Genomic DNA, 19,655 nt, shown 5'->3' on the forward strand with positions numbered 1-19,655 from the left:
CTCTCTGTATATCTGACTTTGTAATAAAAATAAATAAATCTTAAAAAAAAAAAAGATTTACTCTTTCTGACAAAGTTGAATGTAGTATAAGTAAAAGGCGCATTGCAGTAGAGATGCCTAAATATCTGCCTGTTTCAGGAGCAGGCTTACATCTTTCCATTGGCAGTATTTGTTGGAGTCATGGAGCTTCCTTCCATCTAAAAATATAGTAAGACAGTGACTACTTAATGCTTAGATAATCAGTAAGCCCAAAAATATCATATTTATTAGGTTATAAAATTTTATTACTGATAAGAATATAAGAGCATTTTATAATGAGTGAATTCATAGAACTATTTGAGCTTGTGTACATCTGCTTATTAAGCTATAAACTAGGGTGTGTTCTGTTCATCCATTAAAAGTGACTATTGAACTGTAGTTGACACTGTAAAACTCACTCATTTAAAGTATACAGGTTTTTTTTTTTTTTTTTTTTTTAGGATATTTACTGAATTGTTTGACTATTATCCAGCCAATGTGGTATTAGAATATTTCCATGCCCCACTAAAACTTCCCTGTATGTCCACTGGCAGTTAATCCGGTTTCTTCCCCATCCTTGGGCAACCAGAGATGTACTTTCTTCATGTGTAAATGGGTCTTCCTTGTGTCCTGTTTATTTCTAAATAGGACATAGCTAGTTTGGTGCTTTGTATCTTGTGAGCATGCAGGTTACTACTCAATAAAATTTGCATATCTATTTCTTCAGCAAAGCTGAGCATGAGTGAGAAAGATAGATGATACATTAGACATGGAGAAGTTGCATGTCTACAAGCAGCCCTAATAAGATGTGTGCACTTACATTGCTGAACTTTGAGTGTCCCTTGGATACAGGCTAACTGCAGACATGTAGGTAGGAAACATTAGAAATAGGGAAGACAGTATTCCTCATTCTGTAGTCGAGGAGGGTCATTTTGAATATTCTATGCTTGATTGAAGCATACTGTGATAAAAGGATTACTCTGCTTAGTCTACAATAAATTTCCCTGTGTTAGCACACAGGTGCAATGATTAAACTCTGGTTTCTACCAATATTTCACAAGCTAGAAGGAATCTGAAAAGTAGAGTGGACAGTGATTAATTTTCTTTGTATCTTGGAAATATTTGTTTATATGAAGTATGAAATTACCTTCACTTGAGAGTGATTTAGTTGTAAAACAACCCAGTATGTTTCCAGTTAGCCCCTGGCACATGGGTCCGAGGTGTCCTAGTCTTAGTTTTATCCAAGTGTAAGTGATAATTTGTAACCAAAGCTTTTCCTAGTGAAAATAGAGTCTCGTGATAGACATCTGTGAGTGAGTCTTTCATGCTGTAAGAAAAGGTAACTAAAGTCTCTCTCATATTAGGAAAATTCTGTCAATTTTTTAAAAAATTGTTAACTTTGCTGCTTGTTATTTGCATAGTAAATTTTGGAGTTTTCTGCAGACTCCCTTTTAAGGGTTGTATGTTTAGTTTCTGGGAAGGATTTGTTCAATAATTGATTTCCAAATCAATTTATGTGGTATTGCATACAGACAGTTGTAGAAAGAGAAGAGTCAACTGATGGGCAGAAATGATAGATGTTTTAGAGTTCTCTCCCTGACAGCTAGCAGCCTTCCTTAACTTATAATGTCTGAAGTGCAGTTTATAAAAATCCACACAGGTTGTGGGCAGCTGTCCACAGGCACTGTTATTTTGTACATGTTGGAGTACTGTACGTATCATACAGACAGAAACATGCACACTTCCAGAGTATGAACTAAATATATGTGGGGAATCAACAACCTAGATCCTGCAAAAACATTCTGACAAGCCCCTTGCAGGCTTTGGCTCCAACTTGAAAGTACACTGTCATTGTAGAAATTGTGCAAATATGTGAAAAGTGTATCTTCAAATTGAGGAACATTTTCAGGTTAGATACTTAAGAGGGTCTCATTAAAAGAACAGTTAAACTTTGGGCACCAGCGTTTTCCAGATGTTCAGGTTGTTTCTTTGGACATCTGGTCCCATGAAGCTCATGGCCTTCACCTGGCTCACTGCAGTCTCCTCCCCATGGTTGCCCCGTAACTCTCCTTTGTCCCTCACATAGTTGGAGGGTCTCTGTAAGAGGCTAAGTCGGGGCCTGGCGCAATAGCGGCTAAAGTCCTCGCCTTGAACGCACAAGGATCCCATATGGGCGCCGGTTCTAATCCCGGCAGCCCCACTTCCCATCCAGCTCCCTGCTTGTGGCCTGGGAAAGCAGTAGAGGACGGCCCAGATCCTTGGGACCCTGCACCCGCGTGGGAGACCTGGAAGAAACTTCTGGCTTCTGGCTTCGGATTGGCTCAGCTCTGGCCATTGCGGCCGCTTGGAGAGTGAACCATCATAGGGAAGATCTTCCTCTCTGTGTCTCCACCTCTATGTATATCTTTCTTTCCAATAAAAAAATGAATAAATCTTTATTTAAAAAAAAGAAAAAGGCTAAGTCAGAACTTGCCACTCTGTGCTTAATCATAGACAGTGGGGACCTCAACATCTGAGTTATGAGTCTCCAGCCCCCTCTCTATGGCATCTGCCACTCTGCTGTGCTGAAACTCTGGAGTCAGCGGGGACTCCGAAGCCTGAGTGCTAGGGGTGCCCGGGGCAGCCATGTGTGGTGCCTTTGTCTCTCTATCACCTGTTGACATTTTCCAGGTTCCCTACTTTATTTACTTATCTTTAAAGATTTATTTATTTGATTGGAAATGTAGATTACGAAAAGGAGGAGAGACAGAAAGATCTTTCATCCACAGGTTTACTCCCCAAATGGCTGCAAATACCAGCTGAGCTGATTCAAACCCAGTAGCTTGGAGCTTTCTGTGGGTTTCTCACATGGGTTTTGGGTCTCAAGGCCTTGGTCCATCCTCTACTGCTTTTCCAGGTCACAAGCAGGGAGCTAGGTGGAAAGTGGACCAGTGGGGATGCAAACTGGTGCCCACGTGGGACTCTTGCACTTGAAAGTGGAGAATCAGCTAATTAAGCCAATGCACCAGGTGTGAGGTATTCAGTAGGCTCCTCAATTCTTGTGGAATGCAACACCATTGCTCTCTCTGATGAAACATGATTTCATCTCCTACAATTCTGAGGTTGTGTCTCAGCTTCTTAGTGGCCCTGGTTTGCATCAGTGTCCTCAACTCTGGCGTTGCCCAGTCCACTTGACTGAAGGAAGCACTTGGTATCTTCCAACTCTGTTACATAATGATTGTGTTATTATCTGCCTACTTGGACTAGAATGCCAGCTGCAGCAATGCTGGATATTGTTTCTTTTCTGTTCCTTGTTATATATCCCAGGTTGTTTAGGTGTTCGGTAAGTATGTCCTCAACAGAAGACTATTTGGTGGCAATTATCATAATTATAGCAGCGTTTGAGAGTACTTAATTATAGTTTTCTGTTCGAGTACTTAGCATACATTAACTCATTTATTCCTTTTACCTGTGTATCTGTTAATGCCTTTAGGTAATGTTCTGCCCTTTCCGCTTTATAAACAAGCAAACTAAAACCTAAAGAAGCTTAAGCTATTCCCTTGGTGTGCTGAAATAGAAAATGTCCCTTTGAAAGCCAGGATCTTATGAAGAATGTTACTGTTTATGCCTTACCTTTCGTTTTTATATCTCTGTGCAAGTGGTTATCAGAAACTCCAGATTCTTCTGCTAACCTGTATAAGTGTTATTTTCCACTGACAATCCATGGCTAAATAATGGTTGTTAAACCTAGAAGCACACTGACCTTAATTGTTTTTTAAATTTATTTTCTGTTTATTTGAAAGGCAGAGGAGGAGAGGCAGAAGCCTAGAGCTCTTCCTAGAAATCTTCCCCAAATGGCATAAACAACCAAAGCTAGGAATGTAGAGCTGCTTCTGGGTCTCCCACACGGCTGCAGGGACCCAAGCACTTGGACCATCCCCTGCTGCCTTCCCAGATGCGTTTGTGGGGAGGTGGATTAGAAGTGAAGCAGCTCATTGTGAAATGTGCTGCAGGTGCAGGCTTAACAGGCCAAGCCACAGTGAACCTTACTTCTTGGAAGAGGGGAACATCCCTAGTTTCTAGTGCTCTGAAGAAACTTGTATTTACCAACACCCGAAAAACATAATACTGTGTTTATTTGTGTAACACATGAGTTCATAAATTTGTATTTAATGGATGTGAGGCAGATGACCTCTTTGAAGTTATTTACTAGAACTAGAATAATATCAGAGAAAGGATGGCTGGACAATATAAGAGATGAGATAAAAAGACAAAAGAATGATTCTAAGAATGTGATGTTCTTAGAGCTGTGCTAACATTGTAGTTACCGTAGCACTGTGTTGCATGAATTTTGTTTAGTTATCTGGTGCTAGTTACTTATGCTCTCAGTGATTTTTTTTTTTATTACCCTATCTAAGGAAGGAGGTTACTAGCACCTACTCCAAGGGTTGCTGAGAAGTGTGGGTTAACACGTAACAAGCATTTTGTGTTACACAGTGCTATAAAAAGTATTTGCTGCTGTCATCATCATCATCATCATCATCATCATCATCATGGAGTATAGTCTACTTGAATTAAAGTATATTCCTATCCCTGTTATTTATTCCTATTTTTTTCATCATAAACTTTTTGCTTCCTAAAAATCATTAGTATGACATGAGTCATCATTTAGGGATTAGCAAAATCTCTCCTCTGGTGAAGGTAATGGACTTTAATTTTTAGTATGTCAGAACTATTGTAAGAATTTTTTTTTTGTAAGAATCTTATTGTAAGAATATTGTACTTATACTACAAGTAAAATAACAAATGACAGCATAAGACCCTTATATAAATTCACAATCATGGCTGTGTAAGTAATCTGGTTAGATGTAGAATTATCATTAACAAGATGAAGGGCCATGTATCTGTTTCAGGTGCTGTTGACTTTCTTTCTTTGGGCTTGTTCTTTCCTATTTAATTACAATTTTTCTGACATCTGTAGTAGTAAAATAATAAACTCCAGTATACCTGTTATGAACTTGAATGGTTACTTACTCTACCCTTTTTGTCCTCCTTCTTCCCCCCACACAGTGTAATAGCCAGCAGTTGTCATGTTTACATTATTTGCTGCAATGTTTGGAAACAAATACTAGATAACATGTTGTCATTTGACCATAAATACTTGAATATACATATCCTACAACATTCCATTTTTATCCCTGTCGCAGTTATTCTGTAGCACTAACACATTAGATATAAACAGTTATATATTGTAAGGAAAAGGTTTTACTTTGGGGGAACTTACACATTAACTCCTTTGGTTGCTGCCATCCTATGAATTGTAATTCAGAAGATGCTGAATTACTATTTTGAAACCAGAAGTCTACTTCTTTCCTTAAGTTGTCACTTTATAAAAATTGAGTTTATGGGCTAATAGAAAAATACAGCTCCTGTCTTTTTCCCCCTGCTGCTGCCAGGCCTGAGCCTGTGGATGTAGATTCTGTATGCTGATTGGATTGCGGTCTGTGTGGGATGGTAGTCGTCAGGCAGCTCTGTTGGTTTAGGATTTGTATTTGAGTGACAGGAACTTGTGACTGCTGTGCAAGGAGTTATTTTTGGCATCTGGGTGTTGCCTTCTCCTCAGAAAGCATAGCAAGTTAGTGTGAGATGGAGGTCCAGTAAAGGACAAGCATTATAGTTCGAGTTTTTGAACTTTTTGAACATGGGTTGTTGCTTCAGCAAGGACTTAAGTAGCGGCAATGACAGTGACAAAATTGGCCTGTTACAAAAATCTGTGGAGGAGGAGCGACCGGAGAACAAGATAAGTAAAACTTTATCTTCATTATTTGATACCCTTGAAGGTGAGGAGATTTACAATGTTAAGAAGGGAGCCAAATGGGCAGCTGCTGACCTTAATATGTGGACAAGAGTTTTGAACTCTGAGCACAGGCAGGGTCAGAGGCCAGAGCAGTCACTGAATTCTGTTTCCTCTTCGAGCTGTAAGATCTTAGCTAGGTATGAAGATCTGAGTGAGAGTGACGGAAATTCGGATATTGCTGTTATTGCACAGACTCCTGGGAGTGTCAGTGATCCGCTGCTGGTGAGCAATGAAAGACAGGATTGTTCAGTAGATGATCGGCCTCTCTCTTATGTGCCCCTGCCTTCTGACCAGAGGCTGCAGGAAGAAACTTTTCTAAGTGACCACCTGCGCTGCTACCTGGCTACCTGTAAGAAAGAAATAGTAGCAAATGTTCAAATTAGTCATTTTAATGAGAATAACTCTTTAGACTTGTCTGAAAGGAAGGAAAAGAAAAGAAACTCTGTTTGTGTTGGTCACGGGTCATCTAAGAATGCATGCGAGACCGAGTTTTATAGTATATGTGTCATAGATCCCGACTGCCTGAATGTGGAAGAGGAACTGTGGGCGTCCGAGTCTGGGACAGCTGCAGGAGAAGAATGCAACTCAGCTGTTACCTCTGAGGGCACTCACCGGGCAGAACGGCCTGCAGACAACTGGCAAGAATGTTCGGTCATGCATGCCATACCAGGGAAAGAAGAGTTAAAGCCACAGCAGGAAGAACTATCATCCCAATCAGTGCTGGATTTAGCTGCTAAAAAGGAAGTATTTAGCGAGACAATTACACCTAATTCCAAATTTTTGATGGACTATAATCCACCGTGTGACGTGAACATTGATAAAGTACAGGCTAAGTCTTTCAGGACAAATGCAGAAAATAGTACATTGCATGCTATTGACATGTTTCCTGAATTCTCACTAAAATGTGAGAGTGGTCTACCTGAAGAAAGAGAAAGCCGTAGTTCAGGGATAGGAAGTCAGATGGGTGATTCACCTGTAAATTTACTTACTGACACTTTCTGTGTTGAAGAGAACAATGAACCTCAGGCTACAATTGTTAATGTTGATCAGAGTTTAGACTGTATAAAGGTAGGAGAAAATAATTATGTAAAATCACTAAAAGACAATGACCACTTCCATTTCAATGTTAAAAAACTAGATAGTATCCTTTCCAATGATCTGAATAGAATTAATTTAAGTCCCGAAAGGTTTATCGATTCAGTCAGCTTTAGAAATGAGCATCTCCCAGTTCATGCTGATTTCAGGGAAGCAGACCTGCTTCAAAGTGATGGACCCAAACTTGGACCCCTCCCAGTGCTGGGACTGATTAAGGAACATGGGACAGGAGACAGCAACCTAGAAACCCAGAGTGCCCAACTGGCACACAGAGGAGAACTGTTTTTGCGATCTGGAAATTGTTCTTACCAAGATGAGGATAAAATTATCTCTTTGGAGGTTGAACATCATGAGTTAGAATCTTGTTGTCATCCAAACCTGTGTACAGGTAGCCCAGTGGATAAAGCTCAGACCCAAGCTTGTGATTTAACTTGTGTGGATTGTGAGGAGACAGTGCCTAACATGGAAAACTCAAGACTTGGACTTATGCAGGGAATCTCCCCAAGTGGCAAGTCTTGTGAGCACTCCAGGTGTCTTCAGAGTGTGCCTGTGTCCTCTGCCAAAGAACACTCAAGTGTGAGTCACAAACCAGAGGGTGAAACACATGTGAAGAATTCAGTTAGTGTGTTACATGAACAACAGAGTGCCCATCACATAGCAGAAAAGGCTGAAAAAGAATCACTAGGTGCTAATTTTACAGGGATAAGTAAAGATGACATAGAACATGTAAAGACAGACACTAAATCAACCTCTGACTGGGAGACAAGTATGCTAAAATGCAGAGCAATGCCCGGTCAGGATGTACTAACTTGTGTTAGTTCTAGTGTAATAAAAAACCCTGAATTTGAAACTTACGAAGTTGAGAAAATATGTGAAACCCACAGAGTGAGGGAGTGCAAAGACCTTAGTTCTTTACCACCTTTAAGCCAAAATTTGAATTCAAAAGTTAAAATACAGAAGTCAGAAGTAGTAGAGAACTCAGTTAGTAGCGAGGAAAGCCCAGAAATGAAGCAGATTTACTCAGAAGCAGCTGAGAAAGTTTCTCTTTCTTTTGGTAATAGAGTATCAAGATTGAGTGAACCAAAACTAACATGTGAAGAAGATAAACTTTCTTTGGAAAAAAACAGTGTTGATCCTGACATTGTTGACTGCCTAGGGTCATGTGGATCAAATGGATATGCATACCATGTTAGAGAAAATCATGCCAGATCTACAGATAAAGAATCTACCATAAATGATGATATGCATCGTGTGGGAAATTCTCAGGTGATTTCTGAAAAAGCAGAGCTATATGACACTTCTGATGCATATTCCTGTTTGGGTCATGTTGACCCGACCCAAGTAGACAGTTCCATGGCTCCCCCTTTTCCCGCATCCCAGGCCATACCCGTCACCTCAGCTGACAGCAGAGACACTGTTACACCATGTGGTGACCATGTGGCACCACTCACAGAAAATACCCCAGGTGTATCTGCAAGTCCTTCAAAAATGGATTGGCAGAATTCTCCAGAGGAATTCTACTCCCAGTTTCTGAATGGATTTCCCTACTATCCAGTGGGAGGATTACCAAGTCAGATGCTTTCTGAAAGACTGGAGAGTGGTTATGGTGGATATCAAGTGGGTTATCTCTGCACCAATACCACCACAAAAGATGTAACAGAAGATAAGCACATGTTTAATGGGCAGCTGTTTAGTAAGCCTCAAGACTTAGACATTGCTTCATTTTCGCTGCAACAGACCCCATTTCAGCTACCAATGTCTCAAGATGGTGTTATTTGGGGATGGCACAGTAGAGCTGGGCAGTTAGTAAGTATGTTTTTTCAGTGTTATGCTGTGATCTGCTAGTTTAGTTGTTTGCTATAAAATGAATGGGTTTTTATTCTAAATTGTGGATAATAGCTTGAATGTTTTTGTGTCATTTTAACCATTTCTGAACTGGAGAAAATAAATTTCGTGTTTAGTGTATTTAACCCAAAAACATGTGTATAAGCTCTTGTTGTCACTAAAGCATGCCACACACAGCTTTGGTCAGTTCTGCTGTGTCTGCCCTGCCCCAGTGCAGATGGAGCCCTTTTGAGGGGATCTTGTCGCATGGGCAATGCAGTGTGCTTCAGCAGCTATTCCCAATGACCCTAATATTTGTTTTTTTTGTGTGTGTGTGATTTTTTTTTTATTCATTGATTACATTGTATTATGTGATACAGTTTCGTTGGAACTGGGAATCACCCCACCTCTCCCCCCGCCCTCCCCCCATGTGGAATATTCCACCTTGTTGCATATCCACTGATCAAGTACAGTTGAGATGCCCTCTTTGCAAGCATAAACCAAACACAGAGTCCAACATCCCATAGTCCAATCTAGTTCCTCAGCTTCCTGGGAAGACCCTGTCCGATCCAAGGGCAGAACCATCAGACTATCAACCCGATCAATTAAAGGCTCCAACTTACCCTCAGCAACAATTAACTTCGTTGTGTAACTAATAGTTATAGTATTGAGTAACCAGTATGTTAAAAACAATTGCAATTTCTTAACCATCTTCTGTGATCACCTCATTGTCAAATCAGTTTTAGTTTATATACAACATATGACATAATATACATAAAATAACATGTTTTACATAACATCATATCCTCTTAAATTAACGCAAACATGTGGTATCTGACCTTTTGGGATTGGCTCATTTCCCTTAGCATTAGACCCTAATATTTGTAAAACATACACTTACTAAAACTGCGTGCTTTATGCTACTTTTGTATGTGCCTAAGTTTAAGTTTGCTACTTCTCACACTAAAATCGATTCTGTCTTTCAGTGAGAATAATCATGGAACTCTTTTTCAGATTGCTGAAATGGAGTTAAGCCCTCTGGTTTGAGAAAGTATTTGTTTTGTTTTGAATAAGAGATACTCATTTCAGAGGGAGAGTTAGAATGAGGTCTTCCATCAACTGGTTCACTCTCCATATGGCAGCAAGAGCAGGGGCTAGGCCAAAGTCAGGAGGTGGCACCTTCATTCAAATCTCTCACATGGGGAGTAGGAACCCAAGCACTTAGGCCATCCTCTGTTGCTTCATCAGGCAATTAGCAGAGAGATGGGTTGGAAGTGGAGCAGTCAGGAGTCCAGCTGGTTCCAATATAGGATGCCAGTGCTTGCAGGCAGAGGATTAGCCACTTGAGCCATGGTGCTGGCCCCCTTTCTCTCTTTTTTAAGGATTTGTTGCATTATTTTGTTGTTGGACAGGCAGATATACAGCAGGCGGATACAGAGAGAAAGATCTTCCATCCACTGGTTCACTCCCCAAGTGGCCACGATGGCCAAAGTTAGCCGATCCAAAGCCAGGAGCCAGGAGCTTGCTCTGGGTCTCCCATGTGGATGCAGGGTCCCAAGGCTTTGGGCCGTCCTCGACTGCTTTTCCAGGTCACCAGCAGAGAGCTGGATGGGAAGTGGAGGATTGGGAATACGAACTGGTGTCCATATGGAATCCTGGTGGATGCAAGGCAAGGGTTTAGCCACTAGTCTACTGTGCTGGGCCTTACCTCTTTTCTTCTATTATCTCACTTGTTTCGTATATCCCACCTTCCTGTCCCTTGTCTGACAGTGGTTATTCTAATATCTATTCAAGAACTTGTCCAGTCATTCTTAGTATCAATGAAACAGAAATTTAGGAATTAGTACATTAGTTTAATTTTTTTTTTAATTTTTTGGGGGCAGTGGTGAGTAGAAGAGTTTCTTTACAGCATCAGAATTTGGGGATGTTCCACTGTTTTAAGAAAAGGAATGTTGCTTATTTTATAAAATTATATCACAAAGTGGTTATTAAGATCAGTTTGCTTCTGATTTTAAGAACCATTGCTTAGGGCCCGGTGGCGTGGCCTTGCGGCTAAAGTCCTCACCTTGAACACGCTGGAATCCCATATGAGCGCCGGTTCTAATCCTGGCAGCTCCACTTCCCATCCAGCTCCCTGCTTGTGTCCTAGGAGAGCAGTCGAGGACGGCCCAAAGCTTTGGGACCCTGCACCCATGTGGGAGACCCGGAAGAGGTTCCTGGTTCCCGGCTTTGGATCAGCACAGCACTGGCTGTTGCGGCTCTCTTGGGGAGTGAACCAGTGGATGGAAGATCTTCCTCTCTGCTCTCCTCCTCTCTGTATATCCGGCTTTCCAATAATAATAAATAAATCTAAAATAAATAAATAAATAAATCTTTAAAAAAAAAAGTACCATTGCTTAGCCATAAGCTGTCAGTGGATAAATAATACTTATTAATAGCCAAGCAGATGAAATCAGATTTCTCAGTAATCATTTTAAGTTTATTGAACTGCCAAGAGAATACCCATATTTTGAAGAAATGATAGTAGACTTAATTCTCACATAATATAAAATATTTTGTATGTGAATTATGTGAGCTCAGTTAACTTTTGTTGAATGACTTCTATATTTGCTGATTTTTAGAACATATTTTTCTAATTATGATTTTTTTAATTTCATTTTTAAAAGAAATTAGGATTATATGATTGATCAGGGTGGAAAGGATCAAGGTTTAGGAAAAATTGGATGAACCTCATTGTTTCCAAATTTGCTATTTCTTCTTGTTTCTGGGGGAAAGGAAGAGAGAAAGGGGAAAGCCACTTATGACTTTCTAAACGTCCCAGCACCCAGGAATGAGGACTTGCCACCTCACATCAACCCACGGTCTCAATGTGTACATATTCCAAGGATTCATTAACTCCTGTTGAAGGAGTTTTATCTTTGCTGATTTTAGAACTCAGTTTTCCAATTGCCATGTTTTTTTTTTTTTTTTTTTTAAGCAAGTTGACATTTTCCTGTCTTGTTTTTTTATTTGTGAAACTGGGTCAGTAATACCTACTTACGTTTTAAAAAAATATTTATTATTATTCTTTTTTATTGGAAAGTCAGATATACAGAGAGGAGGACACAGAAGAGACTCCGTTCATTGATTCACTTCCCAAGTGGCTGCAATAGCCAGAGCTGCGCCAATCCAAAGCCAGGAGCCCAGAGCCTCTCTCAGGTCTCCCACGCAGGTGGAAGGTCCTAACTCTTTGTGCCATCCTCTGCTGCTTTCTCAGGAGACAAGCAGGGAGCTGGATGGGAAGTGGGGCCGCCAAGATTAGAACTAGTGCTTGTATGGGGTCCTGGCACATGCAAAGGGAGGAATTTAGCAACTAGGCTACAATGTTGGGCCTTATTTATTTTTTTTAATTGGGAAGATTCAGAGAGAAGGAAAGACAGAAAGATCTTTCATCTGCTGTTTTACTCCCCAAGTGAGCGCAAAGATTGGAACTGAGCTGATCCAAAGCCAGGAGCCAAGAGCTTGTTCCGGGTCTCCCATGTGGGTGCAGGGTCCCAAGACTTTGGTCCCAAGACTGCAGCATCGAGCTCCCTGCTTGTGACCTGGGAAAACAGCAGAGGATGACCCAAAGCTCCTGGCTCCTGCCTTTGGATCAGCTCAGCTCTGGCCATTGCAGCTATTTGAGTAGTGAATCAGCAGATGGAAAATCTTTCTCTATCTCTCCTTTTCTCTATAAATCTGCCTTTCCACAGGCAGGTGCCTTGTACTTGAACCTTATTATTTATTCTGCCCTCCGAGGCACATTAGCAGGGAGCTGGAATGGATGTGGAGCAGCTAGAACAACCAAGTTCATTTGGATGCTGTCATCATAGATAAGAGGTTAACCTACTATGCCAAGAAGACATCCCCCAAGTTGCAAATATATATTTTTGAAGATTTATTTCTTCAGTTTATTTGAAAATGAGTTAGAGACAGGGAAGGAGAGAAAGATCTTCCATCTGTTGATTCATTCTGTAAATGACTACAGTGTCCAGGGTTTAACTGGGCCAAAGCCAGAAGCCCCAAGCCTCTGTGTCGCCCACATGGGTACAAGGGACCCAAAGGCTTGCACCTTATTTCGTTGCTTTCCTAGAAGTATTAGCAGGGAGCCCGGTTGAAATTGGAGAAGCCAGGACTCAAGCTGTTGGCTTATGTGATACTGGCCTCACAGCTAACCTACTGTTCTAATCACTGGCTCCTGTGTAGGGTTCTCTCTCTTTTTTTAAAGATTTATTTTATTTTTATTGCAAAGTCAGATATATAAAGAGAGGAGGATGGGTTGGGGGGGAAGATATTCTGTCCAGTGGTTCACTCCCGAAGTGCCCACAACAGCCAGTGCTGAGCTGTGCTGATCCGAAGCCAGGAGGCAGGAACTTCCTCTGGGTCTCCCACATTGGTGCAGGGTCCCAAGGCTTTGGGCCGTCCTCTACTGCTTTCCCAGGTCACAAGCAGAGAGCTGGATGGAAATGGGGCTGCCGGGGTTAGAACCAGTATCCATATGGGATCCCGGTACATTCAATGTAAGGACTTTAGTTGCTAGGACATGGCTTGGCCCTCTTGTTTTGTTTTATTTATTTATTTATTTTTTGTTTGTTTGTTTGTTTGAAAGGCAGAAAAGGCAGAATCAGAGAAGGAGAGATCAAGAGATCTTCCGCCTGCCAATTCATTCCCCAGATCATCTTAGTGATCAGAGCTGAGCTGATCCGAAGCCAGGAGCCAGGAGCTCTTCTGGGTCTCCCACACGGGTACAGGGTCCCAAGGCTTTGGGCTGTCCTTTACTGCTGTCCCAGACCACAAGCAGGGAGCTGGATGGGAAGCAGGGCTGCCGGGATTAGAACCGGTGACCATATGGGATCCCGGTGCGTGCAAGGCGAGGACTTTAACCATTACACTATCATGCCGGGCCCTAGGTTAGGATTTTAGAGGTTGGGTACCTCACTTCATTATGTGACTTGCTTTAGTAGGGCCAGGAATTTGTGTTTTAAATAACCCTTATGGTGGTATTGAAATTCTTTCAGAGATGGAAACAGGAAGTTCTGTTGAAAGTGTGATATATTTCATCTTTCTACTTCAGCAGACCTTAGTTGACAGAAAGAACTTTTTATTTGCTTACAACTTTGAAAGGCAGCATTTTAGAAAGAGATCTTTCATTGACTGTTTTTACTCTCCAAGTGGCCGTAGTGACTGAGGCTAGGCCAGTTGTAAGCCAGAAGCCAAGAGCTTCCTGTAGGTCTCCTATGTTGGTGCAGGGGCCCAAGCCCTTGAGCCATCTTCTGCTGCTTTCCCAGGCCATAAACAGGGAACTGGATTGGAAGTGGAAAAGTCGGGTCTTGAGCTGGCCACCCATATGAGCTGCTGACACTGCACGTGGCAACTTTACTTGCTACATCACAATGCCATCACCTTTTTCTACAGCCTTAGCTCAATGTGAGTGCCTGAACCTCTGTACTAACATTTTTATCCGTCTGGGGCTCACGCTGTGGTTCAACAGGCAAATCCTTTCTCTTGTAGTGCTGGCATCCCATATAGACATTGGTTCATGTCCTGGCTGCTCCATTTCCCATCTCGCTCTCTGCTTATGACCTGGGAAAGCAGCAGAGAGCGACCCAAAACCTTGGGACACTGCACCCACATGAGAGACCCAGGTGAAGCTCCTGGCTGCTGATCAACTAAGCTGTGGCTGTTGCAACCATTTGGGTAGTGAATCAGTGCATAGGAGATGCACTCTCTTAAATAGGAGATGTCTCTCTTAAAACTTTCATTCCAATAAAAATAAATCATTAAAATATTTTAAATCCTTCTACATTGTGTTGTGATGTGCAAATTTTAGACTTGTGGTTCATATTAGCTAGTCTAGGAAATCACCAGTATTTATCAGGTACACACTTTTGAACACTTGGAGAGATCTTCCTGAAGGTTGGGAATGTGACACTCATCCCTCAGCTTCCACAGCGTCTTGTGCTTAGGAGGAAATAAGAAGCTAAGGGTTGGGCCCGGCGGCATGGCCTAGCGGCTAAAGTCCTCGCCTTGAACGCCCCGGGATCCCATATGGGCGCCGGTTCTGATCCCGGCAGCTCCACTTCCCATCCAGCTCCCTGCTTGTGGCCTGGGAAAGCAGTCGAGGAAGGCCCAAATGCATTGGGACCCTGCACCCGCGTGGGAGACCCGAAAGAGGTTCCTGGTTCCTGGCTTCGGATCGGCGCACACCGGCCGTTGCGGCTCACTTGGGGAGTGAATCATTGGACGGAAGATCTTCCTCTCTCTCTCTCTCTCCTCCTCTGTGTATATCTGGCTGTAATAAAATGAATAAATCTTTAAAAAAAAAAAAAAGAAGCTAAGGGTCAGTTAAATTGTAAATGCAACCTCTTTTTTTTTTTAAATACTTTTGAACCTGTTTTTATCCCAGAAGCATGTGCAAATTTTTTTAATTGTAATTTTTCCTTTAATGTAGATAAATTTTAATTACATTACTAATTAACAGTTTTGGTTTATTGAAATGTGGGCACAGATTCATATATAAAATTTTCTCTTAGGTACCAGCAACCAAGGTTTCAGAGCTTAACCCTAACGCAAAAGTATGGGGGACTCATATGTTAAATTTGGAGGCAAGTAGTGCAGCTGTTGGTGTGAGCGCCGCCTGGGAGGAGACGGCCGGCCATCATGCAGACTGCGGCCAGCAGGGTGAGTCTGGAGCCTGGTCTGGGTGAGGCCAGGTTAGCTCTTCAGTCTACCCCTTTGATTGCAGGTTTTTTTTCCTCTCTCTTCTAAGTAGTTAATTTACATATGTATGGTGTCAGAGACCCTTCACTTTCCAGTTAAGATTCTCTTCCTTTTTTAAGGGAAAGTGATCCTTCTAACCTTTTGGGATGAAATTGCAGGATTGGATGTCAATGGTGATGGTGACAAAAGCCACGAGAATGCAACATTGCCAGATGTACAGGAGTCCAGCCAGACGGACATGAGTGCTCTGGCCCTGGATCATGCAGAATATGAATCTCTACCTGAAAATAGTGAAACAGGTAAGGAAAGCTATTTTATGGATCCATTGTCTTATAGAGTATGGGCTTTTAAAGCTTTAACTAAACATTATTTCTTCCATTGCCTGGTTTTCATTCTGCTCCAAGCTGCTATGGGGATAGAGGGTTGAGAGGTTCTGCTTGGGAAAGACATCAAGGACAGTATGAAGCTTAAGTAGCACCTGAATATGAATCGTGTTTAATGAAGAAGCCTAAGGTTATTTGTAGGGTGAAGTGTCAGTAAGTAACTAGGAACAAAATTGAAATATGAATGCTGTAACCGACATTCAGGTAGGGTGAGAGGTATGAAGAGGTAATGTTGCAACAGGTAAGGGCAGCTAAGAGTCTCAAAAGCCTGTGAGGATTTGACTTCATTGTTGTTGGTAGTGATATAAGGAAAAAAAGGTATTTGGTAAGGTAAATTTCACAGGAATGTGAGTGGCTTCAAAGAAACAAAACCCAAGGACAGCTGTCAAGCGGGAAGCCCCTCTATTCTTATGTAGAGGCTCTTTCATGGGGTGGTTCTAAGTGTGGAAAGTTAGCAGGTGAGGATGGAGACCTAGTTAGTGAGATAAATGTTGTTGGAACTGTGATTGTGAAGGCAAACATATCCAGCAACTTTTTTGATGTTTTCGTTCTTGTTGTCATCATCGTGTCATGGCCTCAGTTGTCCCTCATTTTATCTCCCTTGCCATGGACTTTTGGAAGTATGGGAGAGATACACGCAGTGATTGGGGAGCCAGATTTTAGTGGTTTGTGGCATGGTCATCATGCACAGACTTTGTTGGCTTACCATGGGTCACGGAGCCTCGGAAAATATTAGGTATTTCTCAGTTTAGATCAGTTTTTTAAACTTTTAATACAGAGTTCTGCTTTAAATAATGATTTTTTTTTTTGTCAAATGAGTTAAACACGTTGTTTATAAAGGAATAAAATGAATAAATCTAAATTGACCATCTTAAATTTGCTTGAGTGAGTTTTTTGCACAAGGAGTTTCATTTATGTAGGATTTTATTTGTTAGAAGGAAGGAGGGAAGGCAGAATAGGTAAAAAGAAATCTTCATCTGCTTAGCGCATGCCCCAAATGGCCAAGGCTAGGATCTTCCATCTGGGTCTCCTACATGAGTCTGCAACCCAAACATTTGGGCTGTCTGCTGCTGCTTTCTTACGCACGTTAGTGTGGGGCTGGATCAGTAGTGAAGCCACTGAGATTCGAACCAGTGCTCATATGGACTGACAGCTTCACATTAACCCAGTGTGTCACAATGCAGGCCCCTAGGAATTTTCTAAATCTAAATAAGGAAGAACCAACATATCTTAATTTGATTCATTTTCTTTTTGAGTCATATTGGAGTTCATTGGACTTTGTAATGGAAAGAAAAAAAAGGAATGATAATCATTTAAGACAGATTTCTAAATGAGAAAAAAAATACACAGGCATTGTAATGAAAGGGGTAAGTGTCTTAATGGCAGAAGTAAAAGAGAATCAAGTAAACTGTTTAAATTTCGTACTAAATCTAAATGATTCAACTCCCAGACTGAGCAAACATTTACAATATAGAAGATGGTGAGCATGATAAAAAATGAATCATAAGGGGTAAAAATATGCTTAGAAAATCCAAAGGAAGTTTAGCTTTTAAAAGGTTTCTATTTTTCTTTCTTTCTTCTTTTTTTTTTTTTAAATAAGACAAATTTATAGAGGAGAGGCAAAGAGCATCCTCTATGTGTTGGTTCACTCACCAAGTGGCCACAGTGGCTGGAGCTGGGCCTGTCTGAAGCCAGGAGGCAGGAGCTGCTGTGTCTCCAAGGTTTTGGGTCTCCACTGCTGCCTTCCTAGGCCACAGCAGGGAGCTGGATCAGCAGTGGAGCATCTGGGATCTGAACGGGTGCGCAGATAGGATGCCGACACTGCAAGGCAAAGTATTAGCTTGATGAGTCACTGCATCAGCCCCGCAAGTTCATTTTTTGTAAAAGATGTATTTTAAAGCTATTTTCAGAGGAACAAAATCAGATTAGTTCTTTTGGGAGGGCAAGGGGAGCCAGGATGTTTGCCATTGTAGAAATGCTTATAGATAATAGAATGCTTATTTCCGATTTTGATTCTAGCTTAACCTGAAATACAAGTCAGTTAGGCTTATTTTTTTTTTTTTTATTCTTTTTTAAAGAGTCATCCGTTTTTGCTTGAAAGTGAGAGTTTGCAGAGGGAGAGACAGATCCTCCGTCTACTGGTTCTCCCCTCAAATGGCTCTAGCAGCCAGAGCTAGGCTAATCTAAAGGTGGGAGCCAGGAGCTTCCTCCAGATTTCTCATGTGGGTGTAGGGGCAGAGGTAGCTGCCCTCCCAGGCCACTAGGAGGGAGCTGCACGGACTTGAACTGGCACACAACATGATGCCGGCACTGCAGGCTAGGAGTAGTCTGCCAGAGTCTACAGTAACCCCTGATTTTACATTTCTCGTTGACATGTAATATTTGTACCTGAAATCCAACAGACCTAAGGAGTAGGCTTTATTTTCTTTATTAACAGTTGAATAGGGGCAATTAAGTAGAGGAGGTAACTCCCTTGAATTGGCTGATGGAAATTGAGTAGAGGTTGTCAGATGTTTTCATCATTTTTTGGTTCTGCCTAAAGGTACACTTGAGTTTGCGATAGCAAGGTGAATGAGAAAACATACCCTCATTTCTTGTTATTACACTCTTTACTGCCAAAAGTTCGATACCAAACAGAAATGTGTTTGAAGGGTATGTGATAAACAGTCTTTGTTTTAGTACTAAGATTTTGTCCTCAGTTTTGTACCTTGGTCCGTATAATAGTGCTGCAGTACTTGCTGAATGACATCATTGGTCTCACATCTCTTCTCTTCTCTGCTTCTGTTTTTCAAATCTTCGTTTTAAGGTTGGAATTCCCTGCAACCAGCTCCAACTTCTGTCATAGTTACTTGACAAGTGCCTCAAACATTGTCATATCCACCCAGTGGAGTGCTGCTAGGCAACAATGTCATACCTTCCCTACCTCCTGTTTTGGGAAGAGCATTAGGAAGGTATATTTAATATACATACAGTACAATAAATATGCCTTTAAGGAATACCCCAGCTTTTTAAATAAATTTTGTTTTTCTTACAGAGAGTTAGATAATTTCATAACATTATATTTGCTCACCTTTCTCATTCCTCATTGCTGGTTTTCTGTTCTGTTTTATTTGAAAGGTAAGACAGATGTTCCATTTGCCGGCTCACCCCTCCAGTGTCCACAGCTGTCAGGGCTGACCTAAGCTGAAGCTGGAAACCCAGTTCTCCCTTATTGGTCCCAGGGATTTAATAATTGGTTCCCTCCCAAGATACATGTTAGTAGGAACCAGAAGCTAACCAGGAGCTAGCCAGGATGTGAATGCACGCTCTGTCATAGTGGGTGGGGGCATCTTAACCACTGCACCAAATGTCTACCTCATTCTTCATTTCCTTGTCCACCCAGTTAGGTAAGTTATGTGTACTCACACACCGCGAAATGTTACCACCACAGTCACGGTAATGAAAATGTCACTGCCAGAAAAGCTTCCTGTGCCTTTTCTTTTGGTATCGTCTTATTTCTCCAGGAAACCATTAAATTGCCTCCTGTCACTGTAGATTAGTTTGCATTTTCTCAAAACTGTATAAGTGGAATTTGACAGTGTGTGTTCTTTTTGTGTGACTTCTTTAATTTTGAGATCTAGTCATGCATACATTAATAACGGGTGCCTTCTTATCTCCTAGTGGTAGTGTACAATGTGTATGTGCCAATTTTGTGTTTTTTTCTTCTGTTGATGAATATTGGATTATTCTCATTTGGAGACTTTACAAATAAAGCCACTGTG

At 41.4% G+C, this 19,655-nt stretch overlaps 1 protein-coding gene across 1 annotated transcript in view; it reads left to right on the forward strand.

Annotated features, from left to right (window-relative positions):
- LARP4B (La ribonucleoprotein 4B) overlaps window positions 1-19,655 on the forward strand; it is a 97,701-nt gene that overhangs the window by 27,326 nt on the left and 50,720 nt on the right. The window contains exons 4-5 of the mRNA XM_058669546.1: window positions 15,325-15,472; window positions 15,670-15,810. Of these exons, the coding sequence (XP_058525529.1) occupies window positions 15,325-15,472; window positions 15,670-15,810 (289 nt within the window). The remainder of the gene's footprint in view (window positions 1-15,324; window positions 15,473-15,669; window positions 15,811-19,655) is intronic.

This window comes from Ochotona princeps, chromosome 10 (genome assembly GCF_030435755.1).
Source record: "Ochotona princeps isolate mOchPri1 chromosome 10, mOchPri1.hap1, whole genome shotgun sequence".
NCBI lineage: Eukaryota > Metazoa > Chordata > Mammalia > Lagomorpha > Ochotonidae > Ochotona > Ochotona princeps.